This window comes from Gallinula chloropus (genome assembly GCF_964237585.1).
Source record: "Gallinula chloropus genome assembly, chromosome: 1".
Classification (NCBI taxonomy): Eukaryota; Metazoa; Chordata; class Aves; order Gruiformes; family Rallidae; genus Gallinula; species Gallinula chloropus.
Window position 1 is genome coordinate 131,152,724 of NC_140085.1, and position 19,041 is coordinate 131,171,764.

The 19,041-nt window shown below is 45.3% G+C and overlaps 1 protein-coding gene across 1 annotated transcript in view; it reads right to left on the minus strand.

Annotated features, from left to right (window-relative positions):
• Nucleotides 1-6,930: 6,930 nt before the first annotated feature.
• NHS (NHS actin remodeling regulator) overlaps nt 6,931-19,041 on the minus strand; it is a gene marked incomplete at its 5' end in the record, with an annotated part of 260,819 nt that continues 248,708 nt past the window's right edge. The window contains 5 exons of the mRNA XM_084275035.1: nt 6,931-8,442; nt 9,520-9,646; nt 10,131-13,088; nt 14,365-14,496; nt 17,777-17,969. Of these exons, the coding sequence (XP_084131161.1) occupies nt 7,818-8,442; nt 9,520-9,646; nt 10,131-13,088; nt 14,365-14,496; nt 17,777-17,969 (4,035 nt within the window). The 3' untranslated portion in view covers nt 6,931-7,817. The remainder of the gene's footprint in view (nt 8,443-9,519; nt 9,647-10,130; nt 13,089-14,364; nt 14,497-17,776; nt 17,970-19,041) is intronic.

The following is a 19,041-nucleotide window of genomic DNA, read 5'->3' on the forward strand; positions in this document are numbered from 1 at the left end:
TTCTGCTTGCGTGTCAAAGTGAACTGTGCCGAAACAATTGACAGTATCAGCATAATATGGTTTGGCATCAGTACTTAGAGGCTGTGGCCTATGTTTTACTTGCTTTCTTTTGGGTCAGCTCTTAAATTATCCCTGCCAAAACCGGGACAGATAGATGGAGTTAATTTTCTTCTTGGTAGTGGGTGTAGTGCTGTGTTTAGGATTTAGGATGAGAACCCTGTTGATAACACACTGATGTTTTGGTTGTTGCCAAGCAGTCAGGGACTTTGTAGCTTCTCACAATGCCCCACCAAAGAGAAGGTGGGGGTGACCAAGAAGTTGTGAGAGGAGACAGTCGGGCCAGCTGATGCCAAATGAGCAAAGGGATATTCTGTATCGCATAGAATCATGGAATCATAGAATTGTAGGTGTTGGAAGGGACCTCCAGAGGTCATCAGGTCCAACCCTCCTGCCAAAGCAGGTTCCCTAGGACAGGTTGCACAGGGAGGCGTCCAAATGGGTCTTGAATATCTCCAGAGAAGGAGACTCCACAACCCCCTGGGCAGCCTGTGCCAGGGCTCTGTCACCCTCACTGTGAAAAAGTTCTTCTGCATGTTGGTGCAGAACTTCCTGTGCTCCAACTTGCGGCCATTGCCCCTTGTCCTGTCCCCACAGACCACTGAAAAGGGGCTGGCCATTTCCCCCTGCATCCCACACTTAAGATATTTATAAACATTAATAAGGTCCCCTCTTAGTCTTCTTTTCTCAAGACTGAACAGTCCCAGTTCACTCAGCCTTTCCTCATAGGGGAGATGCTCCAGGCCCTTAATCATCTTCGTAGCCCTTCTCTGGACTCTCTTCAGGACATCCCTGTCTGTTTTATACCAGGGAGCCCAGAACTGAACACAATACTCCAGGTGGGGCCTGACATGACATAATGTTCCGTATGTAACTGGGAGGTGGGCCAGGAGGCTGGAAAGCTTGGGCTCTTGCAGTGCATTGACTTTTGGGTGGTGAGAAATTGTGCTGTTCATCACTTGTTTTTTAAAGTCTATTACCATTTTTTTATTATTATTGTAATTATTATAATCTGCCATTAAATTTTCTTTATCTCAACGTAGCACAGTTTGTTTGTTTTGTTTTGGGTTTTTTCTCTTTTCTTTTTCAGTTCTCTGCCCTATCCCACGTCAGGGTAGAATAAGCAGATGGCAGTGGGGTTGTGTTAACTTCATGACAGTTTAAACCATGACACTACCAAAGCCAAGAAAACTGTGAAAATGTGGAGCCTGTTCTAGAGGATTCGTTTCTGAGTCTCTACCGTTCTTAAATGGTCATAAAGCCATTTGTTTCCATTATCCATAATGAGGAAAGTGTGTAAGGGCTGTCTGACTGCTGCTCAGTAAGGCTTTAGTGTGTACCACAAGGAGGTACTTTCTAGGATGACAACATTAGTGGATAAGTACTAGTAGACCTGTGCCGGCCTTTTTAACTTAGGAGCCGAATGCCATGTTCCTACACATTTTGAAGGTTCTTTTTTTCATAAAAATAATTTTTATCTGATGATTTATTTTTTCAGCTTTGGAGGCTTGTGATAGAACAAAGCCACCCGACCTAGATTCAGTGTGACTTGTTGATGGACTGGAAAAGCCACAGGTTTACTCATCTTAATTTTCTCATTGTCAGCAAAACCATAGTGTGAATTTCCACAGAAAACCCATTAGATGATTGCTTACTTTGTAGATTCATGTTTTTTGAGAGATACAGAGCAGGTGAAAACCTGCTTAAGCCAAAAGCATCACAAAGCCATTATGAGAGCTTCCCTTACTTGTTTGGGTGCCATTATCATTCCTCGAATGTGCCCATGTGTTGTCCATGAATTCCTACCCTGTTTCCCTCTCTGAGGTGGGATTTCCGTTGTGGATCAACGCCTCTAAGTCAAATAAAAGCTCCAGCAAGAGATGGAAAATAGGACATGCCTCATGCTTGCTGGCTCAAGGGGGACCTCACCAGGTTGCATGTTCTCTGAGAACCCTATAGGAAGAGTGTATAGGAAGATTTGTTGGGTGGGGGTTGAATTTCACTCTAGGGAGGAAGTGCCAAAATTTTCAATGTGGCATCTGAGTTTTAACACCCATGTGTTTTACTATCCTCCAAAACCACCCCAACCACAAACCTGCAACTCTTCCCATGCGTGGTTATATACATTCCTTATATATATATATATATATATATATATATATGCAGGATGGTGGGATGCTTTGCTGCGAAGCAGGATAGTACACCCTGAGAAGAGCCTGTCTACACAGTGATGCTACCTACAGAATGAAGTTCATATTGCTGCTGGATGGACCTGATGATTGTACACCGTGTACACAAGTCCAAAGCACAGCCTGAAGCCTGGATTTTAAAAAGACTTACAAATTGCTGACTTCACTTATGTTGCAAATAGTTAGAATGGTTTCACCTTGTGTACATAGAAAAGCACTGGGTCTATTTTACTTAGTCTAATGTTTAATCTTCTCTTCCACTGAGCATGAAAAATATACACAGGCAGATGAAAAACAGCTTGCACTTGCCTCTACGGACTAAGCTTATCCTACAGATCATGCTTATTTGTATGTCTGGATTGGGAAAGGCACACAATGCAGCAGGAAGTGACCTACATCATCGTTAACTGCTTGACTACCTGGCTAAAAAAATGTTATTCAAACTGATTCCTACTTGGAGACTATGACCACATCCATGGGGCAATCCTCATACCCTTGTGAAGCATGATTTCAGGTAGACCAGTGATTCAATGAAATGTAATAATGCTGAATAGATCGATGTAGATGTAGCTAAAGAGGCAATTAATATAACCTTACTATAAGAATTTTCATGTTTTCAGAATAAATTTGTTTTGGATTTTAGTAGAATATGGCTGTAACTGTGTGAGGTGTTTCGTGAAAGCGGCTACAAGACTTAGCCATAGCAGTGCAGCAGCCTCGAAGGTAAAGAAAGTGAAGGTAGGAGAGTCATAAACAATGAGAACAATGACCAACTGAGAGACAGTGTATCTTGTTTTCAGCTAAAGGGGGTTCCTAACTAGTTTGTGCAGGAATGTGTTTTTGAGCTCAGGAATGTGTTTTGGAAACTATGGAGAAAAAACATAAAGAGCATGGGCTGAAAAAGAGGAAGACATCCAGCCTTCATCCCTGAAGACCACTGGAAGACCCCCAGAGTGTCACTGAGCATGCTCTATCTGGGAGGAGTTAATGTAAATTACTTCCTGGGAATAATTTGCATAACCCTGCCTTTTCTTAGCAATTATAATGAACATGTAGAGCTAATCTGTATAAATATGAGAAATTTGGCTTTAATTGGTGCACACATTTGGAGGAGCGACCCCTGTGTGCCCAGTGCTGCAATAGAGGATACCTGCTTAACAGTCACCAAAGCTACTGAGTTTTGATTCTGGCTTTGTGGGGCATCGCCAGCAGCATTCCCCAAAGCTGATTTCTGCCCCCCACTCCCCCTCCCCCCCAGGCTCTAAGGCACCAGACCCACACATTTCAGTTCTGGGTTATTTTTCCATACAACTTTTTTAAACGCCAAGTACAGTGCTGCAAAGCTGGAACCACAGTTTCACGCTGCGCATCTTGCCCTCCCCTTTTCCTGTAGGTATGCAATTTTCAGAGACATGCAGGGCTATGATTTAAACACTTAGCTTCCATGGCCTGACTCCTCAAGCTCCTAATAACCAAACCATTTAAAAATAAAGATGTGTTTGCACGCCTAAGCTTGTGTTCCTAATTTACGGCCTGGCTTTTGCCCAGGCTTGCTTTATCTGATAAGGTTCAGTCACTGGATTCTCTATGCCTTGGGTGTGAAGTGTTGCAATTTGGTTTGATTTCCAGTGTAAGATAAAGTGGCAGTCTCCACTATTTCTCATCCCAGCTTCCTGTCTCTTCCCTTTTTCTTACCTGTAAAAGACAAGGGGAAACTCTACCCATCTTTATATTCTGGCAAAATTGTACTTGTGGGCAGAATTCCACTTAAAGTCAATGATGGCCTGAATACAGATTTCCCCTTGCTTAATTTATTAAAAAAAAAAGTTGACGAGGAAACACAATGAAATGGTTTGAAATGTGTAATGTGCTGGGGGCTTACCTTTGGAAGTAGCATACTCATGGTCTGTAGATTAGACTTCACATCTCATTACAAGAAAGTAAAGAGAAATGGTGATTTAGTTGCAGTCACGTTTATTTGCAGTTTCTATACACACTTTCTAGGTAATCAAACTTTTCTGACACATTTTTTGAGAGGGGTTCACAATGAAACTGTCACCGTTTTTACTAAAAATAAATACAAGACTTAAAGTGTTGCACAGCTCTAAAATATACAAAGGCTTGGATTTAATGTAAACTTTGAAAACATTTTACAAAAGAAACCATCTTTGCAACAATTTAAAAAGTTCGTATTTACAAATATTACAAAAATACAAAATGGATGCAAGTCCATAAACCATTGTCTTTTCTGCCAGCACGAACTGGTGCTAGTACCAAAATAGTTACACTGTAACCTTCTTAATTTTTTATTTTTTTTATTCTTTAAGTCATAACCTACAGTATTTCTCTATCTGCCACCATTGCAGCAAATGCACTCAATCACTGACCTTTGGCAAAAACAAACGTGCTTTATTTGCTACAACTATTCCATGTCTCCTATGCTGCCACAACAACAAAACAAAACAAAACAAATCAAAAGAAAAATAAAAAAGGGGGAAAATGTTATTTTTCAGAACACGCAGCTGTGTAACTTCAGAAATTGTTTCCATGACATCAGTGCAAACAACGGAACAGTAGGTTGAAATGATGGTTCAGCGGTTACCTGATGCATGTACTGTACCCCATCTCAAGAGGTGAGCGGTGTTCCCTTTGCTCTACAGCTTGTCCTCTGGTGCCATAGTGGCACGCCTGCAACACTACAGGAGTCCCCCCCATTCCTCTTCCTCTGACCCCTACATTTTTTGCAAACTCTTTTCATCATAGTGGATTTAGAATCTCTATTTGCATTTCAGTCTGCTAAATATAAGCTAGGAAATTAAACAATAGAAGTAAAACTCTTATTTTAATGGAATTGTTCTGTGGCCATTTTGTATGTGAAGTATTGCCTCATCATTCCAGTCAAAAATATCTTTTTAGGGTATATATATATATATTTATTTATTTATGGTCTCTGTGAAAATATTCATTGGTAATAAAAAGTGATCAAAATCAATTCAGCTGTATTCCTTTTACGGTTTTGAATGACTGATTAACTCAGGACTATTAATCAAGTTGTAAAAGTGCTCCTGGCAAAATTTGTAAAGAAAATGACTGAAGATGACCAACTAAGGATTTTCTGCCCGGTATCTAAACTTCCTTTACTCTTGTTCTCCCAGAAGTGGTTATGTGCTAAACATTTCCTCTTAAAACATTCTCAATCATTCACTTCGCTTGTGTTCAGACTTAACTTTAACTAAGCTACTAATGTGATTATTAGCCTTTTCTTTCCAAACCCTTGCTCCCCATTACCTTTTTGAAAACTATTTCAGACTTTTAGATTACTTAAACTGTCCGAATTTGTGGCCCTTCAGCAGACAGACCCCCCCCCTTCTTCCTAACACACGTACCATGTGCACAGCGACGCTACCTCGCACACCGAACACAACCCAGCCGCACAGGAGGACGGTAGGAAACCCCAAATAACATATTTCTTGTGGTAAGCACTATACAAAATTGGATGTGAACCTGATGGGGCATTTGTTGAACCATTCTGCCTTGCTTAGACTCTTTGAAACCATAACAGTTTTAAGTAGAACCTTCCTCTTTAAAACATGCTCTGCCCACTTTTAAAAACTCTCAGCTTTATGCATTACACAATGAAAAGCAAAAAACCTAGTAAAAACCCATTTCACACATCCTGCTTCCCTATCCTTTACTTATGCTTAAAACCAGCTTTTAGTTGATTTCTTTAGCACCCAAATTTGCTCTTTCTGTCATCCTACTCGACCTGTCCTACTGCACACCACATTCCTCCTCGCGCCATTTTCTCTACACTAATCTTTCCTCTACTTCAAACCATAGCCTATGGCAACCAACACAAACTGCATCGATTTTGGACAAAGAGGGCTTTCATCTCCATGTAGCACAGATGGGGGCTACATCGATGGAAACCATGGTGGCCCAAAGGAGAAGCAGGCCTGTTGGTTTTATTCTGTTTAAAAACTAAAAGTGGAAAGCGACTCACGGGTTTAAGTTTTAAAAGTACATGTTCTTGCAGTTTAAAGACGAGAAAATTCAAGTAACTTCAAGTAATTCAGCTTTTATTTCCCTGTCTTCATTTGGATCAAAGCAGCTGCTTTGATTTGTCTCCTTCCCCACCCCACCCCAGTCCCCCACCCTGTTCCACGCTTCTGGTAAACCCAGATAAGATCCTGACCGTATGTGGCTGGCACAACGAACCAGAGCTTTCCCCCACCCAGCTCAGCAATGAATATAAATAATGCATACACATACCTATTTCCCAGCTACGGTTTCACAGTGTCGTTTTTTGTAAATATTTAGGTAGCATGAATCTCATCAGCACAAAGAGAAAGCTTCACTGAAAACTCATCGCGGATATTTACTGATAAATCGAAAGCGCTTCTTGCATGCTTATAATTTATTTGTTTCCGTTACGAACCAGAAACTAATCATGTTTAAAGGTTATAGTTACCAGGTTATGACCATGTTATGTATCCCAATAGCCTAATAGGAATATGAAAGTTAAGTACTATTTCTTCTCACACTTATCCTCTCTGAGGCAACCCCTGCGAGAGCAAAGGCCCAGGGGGGAGGCTGCCGGGTAGGCCCTGTTGGGCCTCTGCATCAGACACGACTTGGTTCTGTCGGAAGCACACTCGCCTTGCCCCATCAATCCTCACCGTAACCCTCCCAGCCACGCTTTCCAGTTAGCTGCTTCGGAGCTGCCTTAGAAAGAGAAATGGTTACTTTTAATTCCCATCGCAGTCAGCCTTTCTGTTCCCTCAGCTAAAGCTGGGAATTCCTCCCCATTCCACTGCTCAGTGTCGTCCTTCAGGCTTGTCGCACTGAAAGTGGTTATCGGTGGCCGTGTGAATTTTTTATGCTTGATATGATAAATGGTATTCACAGAATACAGTTATCCCATTTGAGTTCTTTTGTCTTCTATAAACAAAGCTGTTATGCAGTTAAATCATTTGCCACGTGTCCACTTTTTTTTTGATAATTCTATTTACAAATTTTTATCAAAAATATGGTATTTACATATGCTTTGTTAATTTCTTCTAAATTTTGTTTCAGCTCATTTTAGTGTAGAAAAATACCAATCCTCAAGAGCATTTTCTTTTTTTTTTTTCTTTTCTTTCTCCATAGGGAAGCACTACAGTGAAGGTTTTGTTTCTAGATGGGCAGTTTCTTGGGAAAAAAAACAACCCAAAACTGGAAAAAACAGAGTCACTTTTAACTCTATGGAAAGTGTATGGCCTTGAAATCTACAGTGACAATGGAAATGAGAGTGGGGTAAACCAAATGAAGCTGAAAGAAAACAGAACAGACATAGCATATCTTCCTCCTTATAGAAAATGTAATGTAATAACTAGCTACAGCTGTAGTCCTGTTTCCCCAGTGTCTTACAAACACAAAGACTTTTAAACATTGATATTGCCCTGCGATTTTTTTTCCTTTTCTTTTGTTTTTTGTTTGTTTGTTTTGGACTGCTACAGCATTGGCCTCTTATATTCACACCCTTACAGAGCCCAAGCAGTGGTGTCAGCCTGGCCCTGGCACCCACCCAGCCTATGTGGAGCTCTGAGAAGACCGATCGTCGTGGGGGCTGCCGTCCGAGTTCTCCGTCTCTCCTTCAGAGATGGCCTGCATCGGCGTGTTGTACAGCCTGCACCGCACGCTGTACCGGCTGCTGCTGGCTGCCGGGGGTGCCCGGGAGCGTCCCACTCTCGAAGACGCCGACATGGGAAAGCTCTTGGAGGAGAATCCTTCCGAGTTGACCCTGGGAGAGCATGGGGAGAGAGGGGACAAAGCATCGGGGCTCGTCGCAGGGGGAGACTCCTCTAGGTTTTGGGGGGCATCTGCCATCAGCTCTCCCGGAGACTTGGGCAAAATTGGACTTTTCAGAATTTCCGTGGCAGACATCCTGTAGCTGGAATCGGATCGGCTGCCTTTTTTAAGGAGCAGTAGTTTAAACTCCTCATTGGATGTGTTGGACTTTTTGGCATTCCTGTATATGAGCCCAGGGGACCTTTGACTGCTTATGGGAGTGCCCGCACTGCCGGCCGGTGGCACGGTGCTGGCGGGCAGCGTGCTGCTGGCAGGGGGCTGGCTGCTAGTCCCAGACGAAGCTCGCAATCTGTTCCTTACAGAAAGGTCTCCAGAATCCTTTCTCCCGAGAACTTTCCTTTTTGATCTGTAAAAACAGAAAGGAGCACCCCTTCATATGTTGTCTTTGTGGGATAACACTTGATGGTGGTCTGGAGTTTCACAGATTGACTGTGCTTTCATACTAGCTAGAGTTCTTGCAATCCCTCTATCAAATATCAGAGGTTACCAGTGACTGATTGCACTTCAAGCCGTGACAGCTCTTGTGCAGTGATTGAGGCACTGAGCCACAGAGTCCCTTTCAACCTCACCTAGCTCTTCCAAAACAATGTGTGCACAACCGGCATTTTATAAAGACAGTGATGCATACAGAGTCTTATGTAGTAACAGTGCTGAGTGTAACCAATTCAGTATCAGAAATCTGTAATTTCTGATATCTGTGATCTCTAATCACAAATTTCAGCAGATCCCTTCTCGTTATTTTTGCTACAAGGACTCCCTTGCTACAAGCACAGGTGGGCAGAAGGCAGGAACCTCTGCGGGCAGTTACCTTTGGTGAGACGTGTTTGTAAGAGAGAGTGGCCTGATGTTGGTATCTGTAAAGCATCCTTCACATAGAATCATAGAATCACAGACTGGTTTGGGTTGCAGGGGACCTTAAAGATCATCAAGTTCCAACCCCTTGCATTGGGCAGGGATACCCTCCACTAGACCAGGCTACTCAGCCTTGAACACCTTCAGGGAGGGAGCATCCACCACCTTCCTGGGCAACCTCTTCCAGCACCTCGCCACCCTCATAGTGAAGAATTTTTTCCTAATATCCAATCTAAATCTACCCCCTTCCAATTTAAAATCATCCCCCCTCGTCCTGTGACTACATCCCTTCTAAAAAGTCCCTTCCCATCTTTCCTGTAGGCCTGTTCAGGTACTGGAAGGCTGCTATAAGAATCCCCTGGAGTCTCCTCTCCTCCAGGCTGAAGATACGCAGAGTGCACACCAGACCATAACAGAGCATCTTTAAAAAACTGTCTTTTAGGAAACTGGACAAACTAAAGAAGGCAGATTCAGGATAAGACTTAACCATTGGATAACTATCCTGCAGCTATTATTAGTGACTGTACAGGGCCACATGTTGCCATTCCTTGTTGCCACAAGGTTGGGTCACCTGTGAATGACTGCAAACAGATCCTCCGTAGTGCGGGGTTTGTTTGGAGACACAAAGACATCCTCAGCATCAGCCTGCAACTCCTCACTCAGTGGAGACACGATGGAATCGTCACTTGGAGAAGACTCTAAAACAAGGAAAGAGGCCATGCTATGAGTCAGACCCCACCACACTTTGTAACACTACTGTCAATGCGAGGCACCAGCGCGGCTCACAGCTGAACGGCCAATACCACCATAGAGACTTTATCCTCTAATCTAAACATCATGTACATTGCACACTGGAGCCCAGGCAGGAGGCACCCCTAGGATCTCCTGTTTACTGTTCAGCTGTGATAATAAGGCTCTGCTGTACCTAAGGTGAACACTCCTCCCTTTTTTCAGCTGAAATGCAGCACACAGGAGGAAGTAAATACCAGAGAATAGACTCTGAACAGCACACTGAGAAAGGGTAAAATACCTCTGGGCTGCCTGGCCAGCTAGAAGGTTGGGGAGTGGGGGGGGTGGTGGTGGTCTGTACTTAAACCTACAGAGGCACACTGATTTGCACCTCCACCTGTCACATCCAAAGCTGCATGGTTGGGTATAACACAGAAAGAGTTTGCAACTGACCTTTCAGTGAAGGCTCGTCTACACCACCCGCTGTCTCGTCTGCCCTGCTGTCATCAGAGGCACTTTTGGTTGGGATACCTGATGCGATATCGTTTTCCTGCTTGCAACTCGCTTCACTGAGTGAACTCACTGCTGCCGTCTCCACTTCACAGCTGATATTCCCAGGCACATGGTGGCTTACATCGGGTTGGTGCTTAAGCTGATCGCTGATGGCCGCTCCCTCAGCCTGACCTGGGCTTTCACCTGCAGACTCAGCTTCCAGCCTCCCCTCGCTGCCTGTGGAGAGCTCTTGCTGAGCCTGCGCTTGGTGGAGGTCATGCTCCATTTCTGCTCCGTGGCCGGATTTCTTTGCTTCGTCATCACCTGTGAGGACAGCTGAGCCCTTGTGAAACACATCCACAGGGATGACACACATCTGATTCAGAGCACTTTCTGGCAAGTGCTCAGTGGTCAGGTCTGCTTGGTCCTTCCTGGGTTTGACATCAACCAGACCCACACTTGCTGAAGTTACAACTTCTCTCTCACAGCTGTTCTGCCCACCAAAAGAGGAGCTTTTCTCTAAAGGTGGCTTTCCGGGACCTCCTTCAGCTGGGGAAGTGTCAATGTATGACATTAGGGCCTCCTCTGTGGAGTACTGTCGTGATACTGGTTTCTTAGCTAAGAGTGGCCTCATTTTGCCTGGAGAAACGTCGGTCACCATCAAGGCGGTCTCCTGTATGCAGAGCAGGTCTGGGGTGCTGCCTTTCTGTTTCCCTCCTTCAGGCTTGTTGACTGCCCGGAGGTGGACAGACTTGAGAACGGAGGGCGTGATGGCGAGGGCGGAGGGAGGGTTGGGATTCAGGGCTTCCCCGACTGCGCTCTGCTTGCTGTGGCTGAAGGCATGCAGCTGGTGCCTGTGAGCGAAGGGCTTGCTCAAGACATTGTGAAGAGCACTTAGGTCGAGGTGAGTAGGAGGTATAATTGGAAGTTCGAGGTCTTTGCTCACTGAGGCGGTGCCATCTTTTGAGAGTGGCTGCTGCAGTGATGACTTCCTCTCCGGTACTTTTGGCTTCCTCTTACTTCCCCCTGGAGACAAGGGTCCTGAAAAGAAAGCAGTTGGAAAAGAAGAGGTGGGTGTCTCTGACTGGCTGGAGTACCCGCTGGAGGGTGAGGCTAAGCCCGCCAGCTTCTCTGGGGAGGCCAGCTTAAACTCGTTATCCACTGAGGGGAGGGATGGGGTGGTGGCTCGTGACCCGGACTGGGATGTCTGGGATTCGGAGCTCTCCGGTGACTTGATGCACTCTATGACTGTAGTACCCGTAGCGGTGCTTGAATTGGACAAGGACCTGTAAGGATCATTGGACTTCAAGTCGTTCAGAAGCCAGAGGTCTGCATAGTGAGGTTGTTCAGCACCTTCGTCTTTAAAGGAAGGGATATCGGCGGTGTCAAACGGAGCGTCCTTTAACCCACCGTCGCCCTGGTTCACCCAGGGGATGTCCTGTTTGGCAGGCAGGTTGGGGCCTTCTACTCGGGACGGTGTGTTGGAAAACTCAAGGGGCAGCTTCATCTCCCTGGCAGTGTGAGACACGTGCTGCCCGCCGCCGGTCTTTGGTTCTTTCTTGTCAGGAAGGTCAGTGCTGTCCTCCGATTTCCTCAAAGATGAGCTGCGTTTTGGTGGGGCTGGCTTTGCCTTTGGTTTCTTCAGTGAGATGCTCTGCCGTCCCTGCCTCCTGTGGCTCACGCACTCCTGCCAGGTGCAGTCAGCCAGGCTGGAGGTCACGCTCCCGGTCTGGCCGCTTTCAGAGCCCGTGGCTGCATAGTTGCAAATATAGCTTTTATTACCCTTGAGACCGCAGTCAAAGTGCATGGAGGTATAGTATCCTTCGGTATCCACAGAAAAGTGTGAGCTAGTGTCTGCCTTGTCAGAGGGAGTCTTTTCGAGGAAGCTGTCGTAGGTGGCCATGCTGGTGAAGCTGGGGCATCCCAGGCTGTCTGCCTTCGGGCGCTCGGGGCTGAAGTCTTGGCGACAAGAGGCGTCATGGTGATGGTGCAGGTAGTTCCACTCGCTGTCACTCGTGTTGCTGTTGTTGGGGTCATCCAGTAAATCCGCCACAGTGGAGGTGAAGGAGCTCGCCCTGTGGCCTCTGACCTTGTCCACGTGGTCACCAAACTGCTCTGTGATGAAGACGCTGGAGTCCTCGTTGGCATTAGGAGCAGTGTTGAGCGACAGCTCGGAGTCACAGTGTGAAGAGCCAGTCAGCGGAGGGGAGGCAGCAGGAGGAATGGTTTCTGATGTCTGGGAGGGACATGTGGAGCTGCTCCCGCTCCAGTTGCCACTGGAGGACTGGTGGTCATCTTTCTGGTCCATGTGGCTGCTGAGCAGGACTCCTGCTGTGGAGATAGAGTGAATGGGGCTCCCGAAGGTGTCCGAGTTGGACGAAATCTCGCAGCTGCCTGAATCGGCCATCCTTGACAGCCGTGACCTCCCCCTCTCGCCGATGCTGTGTTCAGGGCTGTGCAGGTGCTGAGGGCAAGTTAAACCGATGGGCTGGCACTCTTGTGAACCCTGCTTGCTCAAGACATCCTTCCCCTGTTTTGGGATCCTCTCCTGACCGGCTAGGAAGCATTCTGCTTCATACCCTGCACTCTTGTTGGCGGTGTCCTGATGGCCCTCGCTAGCCCGGGCACCCTCGCGAGGAAGGCTGCGCGAGCGGATGCGGTTGCTGACAGCAGCAGCGAAGACAGCATCCCCGTTGTCTGCCAGCACCAAGATGTTGCCAGCAGAGTGGGAGAGGGAGGCAACAACGCTCTGTCCCCTCTGGGCACGGATCCTCCGCCGGGAGGGAGCGGCTATCAGGATTTCTTCTGTCTGGCACTCCGAGTCCCGGGTCCCCGACCTCCTGCTGCCAGAGCCCGGGAAGTCCGGGTTCGCATGCACAGTCACATTGCGCTCTCTCGCCACCGGTGACTCGTCTGAATCTGGGACACACGGAAAGCAGGGTGAGTGGGAGACAGATCCACGTTTCCTGGCACGAGAAGACCCGCGGAGCAACCCAAGAAGCATTAATCTGCTGTGTCCTTTCTGTCTTTCTTAATCTTGCTGAGCACTGGGACAAATCTAACTTTGCTATAAAGAGTGTAAGGCAGACCTCATCCCAGTGAGGTGGGGAAGTTCTCCTAGTCCTGCAACGTGATCTCAGTTCTCCTATTTCTGCAAAGTGATCTCATCACACGGAGCTGATCTTGCTGTGGTAAATATTAAGATAAATATTAAGTTTTCAGCTTTTGTTTCTCTCTTTCAACCAGGTAAAGGCAGTTTTCAGGAGTGGCTGCTGGACAAAACACTCCATGAGCTACTAAAAATAATTCTGTTTTGGCTACCTGTCTGCTCAGAATTTCCATTTTCTGCTTCTTTACTACCAAGAATATTTGCAAGGCAACAGGATCTTTCTTTCATAGGTTCTCTGGTTTCTTATTCCCTATGATAAACACATTCCTTCTGCTTCCCAACAAGTTTCACGGCAACGGACCGAGGTACCAGAGCCATCTTCAGGTGCAGATGAGCATTAAGAAATAACGATCCTGCTCATTTCATTTTGGGTTAATACGGATTTTAAACTGGATTTGCCCACAACAGGGTCGCTCCTAATTTACCTGGGACAAAAAGTGAGGTAAACCACTCAGTTTCCGGCAAATATCCTTGGTAATAAAGAATGAAAGGAAGGAATCGAGGATAAGCATGATAAATCAAGTGGACATTTAACAAAGTTTCCCGTAGGGTACCAGCAGCTGTCTCTAGGGTGGAGAGACACTCATCTGAATGAGTTACCCGGCTGTTGTGACAGCTCATCATCACTGTCCTGAGCAACATCTGTCAGTTCTTTACCTTAAGCTCCCCTCACACAAGAAAAAACTTTCACTTAATCTAGTTACTTTTTATGCACGTAACTATGGGTTCATAACAGAAATAAAATGGGAAAATAAAACCAAACTGATTAACATTTACACGATAAGAGCTGAACACGTACATCTATATTACTCAGTAAGGCCCCCGGTCCGTCGAGGCCATATGGAGTAATATAGCTTTGCTTACTGTAGTAAATAAAACAAAAAAACCAAACGATGTCATTCCCAAACTCCACAAGCATTTACACATTCTTGTTTTGTTTCTTTAGAAGGCTGGCTACCAGCTCATATCCCTGCAATTTAAGTGTGTTAGAAAGCTATCTACAGAAGATTTGTATTTATACTACACCTATTTCTTGTTGGACTCTTCTGGGGATGCCAGAGATGGTTTTCCTCCTCCTCAACTTTCGTCTCCGCTGTAGTACAGATTGTGAATGAACAAGAGAGCAGCGTATACTAGCCTCTCTGTCAAAACCAACTCCTGCAACCCATAAACAGGTCTCATTAGCCTTTAGAAATAGTAAACAAATTTTCATGGCTGGAACACAGTGGAGGTATGTGAGCTTGGATTAAGCCTGTGAATAAACATAAGGGAGCCCTTATGTAGCTCTTATGTAAATTATATCACAGTATATCACAGTTTTACATCTAATTCCAGCTCCCCCTCAGCAGCCTGGTCTGCCAAAAATAACAGAAGGAGTAAAAGAAAAAAAAAAAAGAAAGAAAAGGAAAAGAAAATCAGGAAGGAAAACAGAGATGAGGGCATCTTTCTTACAGCTATTTATCCATCTGTCACAGGGACAATGACAGTAACTTGTTTGCAGAGAGTAATCTGTTCAGCTACAGCCTGATTTATTCATAAGCAACTAAGCATAAGAAAACAATTTAAGGTTACAACACCATATTGCAGTAGTTGGGCGCTTCTTAGGAGACCAATATGCCAAGGGGGCTAACATTTCAAAAAAGGAGGAGACAGCTAACATTGGGCCAAGTCCTCGTCCAAGTTTAGAGAGCATTCTTTGTGATGATCACACAAGGCCAAGGGTGACATAAATGGGCAGCTGCTCTTTACTTGCATGCATCAGTAAGTGACCTGATTTCCCCAAATGCTCAGCACGAAGCAGGATGCACGGGAGCCTGCTCTGGGAATGGAGACACACAGCCCATCAAGACCCTCAGTCTGGATTTAGGATCCCAAGTTCATGGACGTGCTTATTTACGACTGTGGTCAAAGAATCGGCAGGAATTCCTCATATTTTTTTTTTTATATTCCCATGGCATTAGCACAGGGAAGTGTTTTTCACTTTGTTTTTTTACACCACATTGTCAAAATAAAGTTAAAACGAGGCCCACCAGAAGACCAGCGTCCACCTGCGCTGGCTTTTTGCGCAGCTGTACGCCCGTGCTCTCTAAAGTTGATGTGGGACAGGTAGGAAAAAATGTGCCAGGTCCATAAAAACACTAACATAAGGATCACTGGTACAGTGGTTTGTAATCTTAAGAAAAACAAACAAACTAAACCAAACCAAAGGAAAACAGAAAAAGAAAAAATAATCCTGATAAGAAGCTCTATTTTAGTAGCGTATAATTATCGAAAACATAATTATACACAGACATACACGTACAGATTACACTACATAACAATGTAAAACATTAAAAAGTAACTTTCTTGTAAAAGTTCTTCTTGAAATCTACTACAGTGAAAAAGAGGCTTCAGACAGATGTCCTGTAACCACCAATGCCCCTGGAATAAGCAGAGGAAGAACTTTCTTTAATATGGAACAAAAGTGCCATAAACTCCAACAACAGTCATTTTTGAAAAAGTGAACATTTCTCAGGGTTGGGAGAAGCTTAAAAAACAAAAAACAGAGAACTGAAAGCAAACTAGTTGAAACAACAACAACAAAAAGAATAATCAATCAATCAGCATCATTGCTGGTTTTCCAGCAACCGTGAGTTAGCCGAACATGCTCTGTGCACCAGATGCACGGGGGTCACCTCTGAGAGGAGAGTGGGAGAGGGAATATCCTCCCCGTGGTGCATACAAATTATTCCCATTAGTGCTAATGAGAATCATACACATAAACATCCAGAAGATTACATACCATTCTTGATCGGTAAAACTGATCAGTGGAAATTTGGTTCCAATGTAAGGCAGGTGGAGTCTAGGCAAAAATGGCTATTACTGGAAAAGTTAACATTGGTCCCAGACCTCACGCTGCTCTGAACTACATTAGGTGACGTTAGCTGTGTTGGAAAGCTTACACCAACCTGGGTCCTATACCCAATCTAGAAAGAGCATTGTTTTAACACCGGCTTTACCTTGGGGAAATGTGCCACACTGTCTATGGCTTCTATCGGCAGTGCCCAACCTGCTGCCTTGACCTGCTGGCTCCCAACCTCCAGCCTGGCAGGGTCTGTGCAGGCAGCTTGGCCAGCCATCCACCTCTCCTCCCGTGGGGTCCTGGCTGGCCAGAAGCACCGTCCCGGTGGCGGGGACATCCGCTCATGGCTGCCACCTCCCCCGGTGAGCAGAGCTGGCAGCACTGCGCGGTGTCACCTCCACTGCCGGGGTGGAGAGGAACCGGGACCGTGTTGCCATCACTGGGAGGATTCATTCTGCTGATGGAGGAGCAGATGGGAACTTGTCAGAGTGATGCTGTAGGACAGATGTACTGCAAGCCCAGAAGCCTAGAGCCCTGCGGCTGGGGGCTGAAGCTGGACTGCGGGTTTGCAGCCCTCCCCAGCACCGTGCTGAAGGGCTCTGCAGCCTGCCTTGTGGGAAGGTTGGGCACTGCTGATAGATATGGGAAAGTCCAATGGGATGTGAGGGGCTGTGACCGATCTCCCGACCCCCTGTTTACCGTGAAAACAGAACTAAATACAAATATGCTCTCGGGGGAGTGAAATCTAACTGAGAGCGCCCAGCTTTTTTCCCTGATTGTTTCTATGGAGGTCTATAACTGTGGAAGTGTGCCCACTTCATGCTCTTACATTAATCAAAATTTGGTCCAAAATACTACTGAGGAAAACTCAGATCAACTTTATGTTTACCATAGCCCTCTGGAAGGAGAGAAAGAGAAAAAGAGAAAAAGGGCCTGATTTTGGTTCTGGAAATAAGTCATCCATCACATTTCATAAGTGATATACCTGCTGCTTCTATTAACAAATTCTCCTTCAAATAAATCTAGTCAAAAAGTATCCAAGTGCTAAAGAAATAAAAGAAAATGCCGTTACTGTACCTTCAGCATAGCTGCATGTAAAGAGACCTCAGAGCGATGGTTTGCATGCTACACAGTCATGCCTTGCATGTTTAAAGCACTGCAAATAGTAGCCTATATTCTCTAGTTTCTCTTCTCCTGCTACACATGATAATCATATGATTAATTTCGGTGGCTTTCTGCATTATTTCAGTCATCTACATTCAAAAAGTCATTTGAGGTCTTTGTAAATACAGACTGTAGGCTATATACACAACAAAAGTACATTGTTTATAGAGGAAACTGGTGTTATGTTACACTGTATAGCATGACTCTGAAAATAGGGGCCAAATTAATCCTAGATGCAGCTTCAGTGACTCCAGCGGTCGAGCATGAGGGATGAATTTAGCCCACCGTCTTCTCCAGAAACTAAATCCTCAAGCTAGGGTCTTTGCCCCCAGGCTGCACAATCCTGTGACTTCAAATAAATTAAACAAAATAAGTACTTGACCTCCCTCAAACCATGCAATAAATACAAAAAGAAATAGAAGAGATTTGTACCAGTGACATTGATGGGGATAATGCAAGAAGAAATCACTTGGGCATCTTGTTTCATTTTCTCCTCTGGAGTTGGGAGAGGTAGTGCTTTACTCCAATTGGTTTGCTTATCCAGTGTAGAAGGGATATTATGTATTGGATTTTTCGGCCTCTGCCCTAACATGACATCTGTATCTTCGTCCTCTGGTGGATGGGACTGCAAATGAATACATTCAAAATCAGTGTCTCCCACTCAGGCACACGAGGCTAATTTTGAAACAAAGCAGACACAGATCAGAAATCAGTTACAGGGGTGCAAGGAGGAACTGTTCTAGCCCAGTCACACAGCACACGCTATTCTCCAGTGCAAAAATAACATCCTGCTAATCAGAGACAAATACCTCAGCGTACGGGAGGCAAGTCAGCGTATTCACAGTGACATTTACAGGACATCTCCTCCATCAGAAGGGGCATGTCCCGCGTTCCTGGGTAGCTGTTGTAAGCGTGCCCTCAGCTACCATCAGCATCAGACACGTGGGCCCTCATTTGCACCCGCAACCTTTTGAACACCCGAGTCCACTGATCGCTAGTGAGGACCAGCCCCGTATAGTCATTCATTTGAGGACAAGCATCAGAAAGCCCCAAGTTTTAACGAAGACCCCTCCCACACTTCAGAAAGCCTTTTGTGTTTCATTTTTCACAAACTCAGGCGGTGAGAGGACCAGAGTTACAGCCACTGAGCAGCTCTGTGGTGGTCAGTGGCGGGTGCTAATAGCACCAAGAGAGGGGGAGGCCAGTGGCCAAAAAGAAGAGTAGCCACCACCAGAAGAAATTCAAAGAGCTGTTTAGAAACCATGCACATTTTTACAGGAAGCTACGATAAGCGTTAGATATGGAAGGTAAAGAAATGCAGAGAAGCAAACCACGTGGAAGAAATACAGATGGCTTATTTTCCTGGGGAAGAAATAACAAACCCCCACCAACACCTGTCTGGCAAAGCGGCTGTGATTTCATCCAGTAAGAGAGAAATGAATTAAGCACGGTTTCACGTGGTGCTGGCTACCAACTCGTCTTTGGGGGTCTCTTTGTTTGCAAAATAAAAAGAAAGTTTCCGTTTTTGTTTGGAAGGGATGGAGAGGGGGGAAACACTTACCTTTTTCTGCCTCATTTCCCTCCCTTTTTCCATTAATACATTCTTCTATAAGCTGTGACAACTCTTCGACCAGCCCAGGATGTCCATTTGCTTCTCGGTTTTTAAAAACGAAGCACGATCCCTTTCAGGCCGGCTT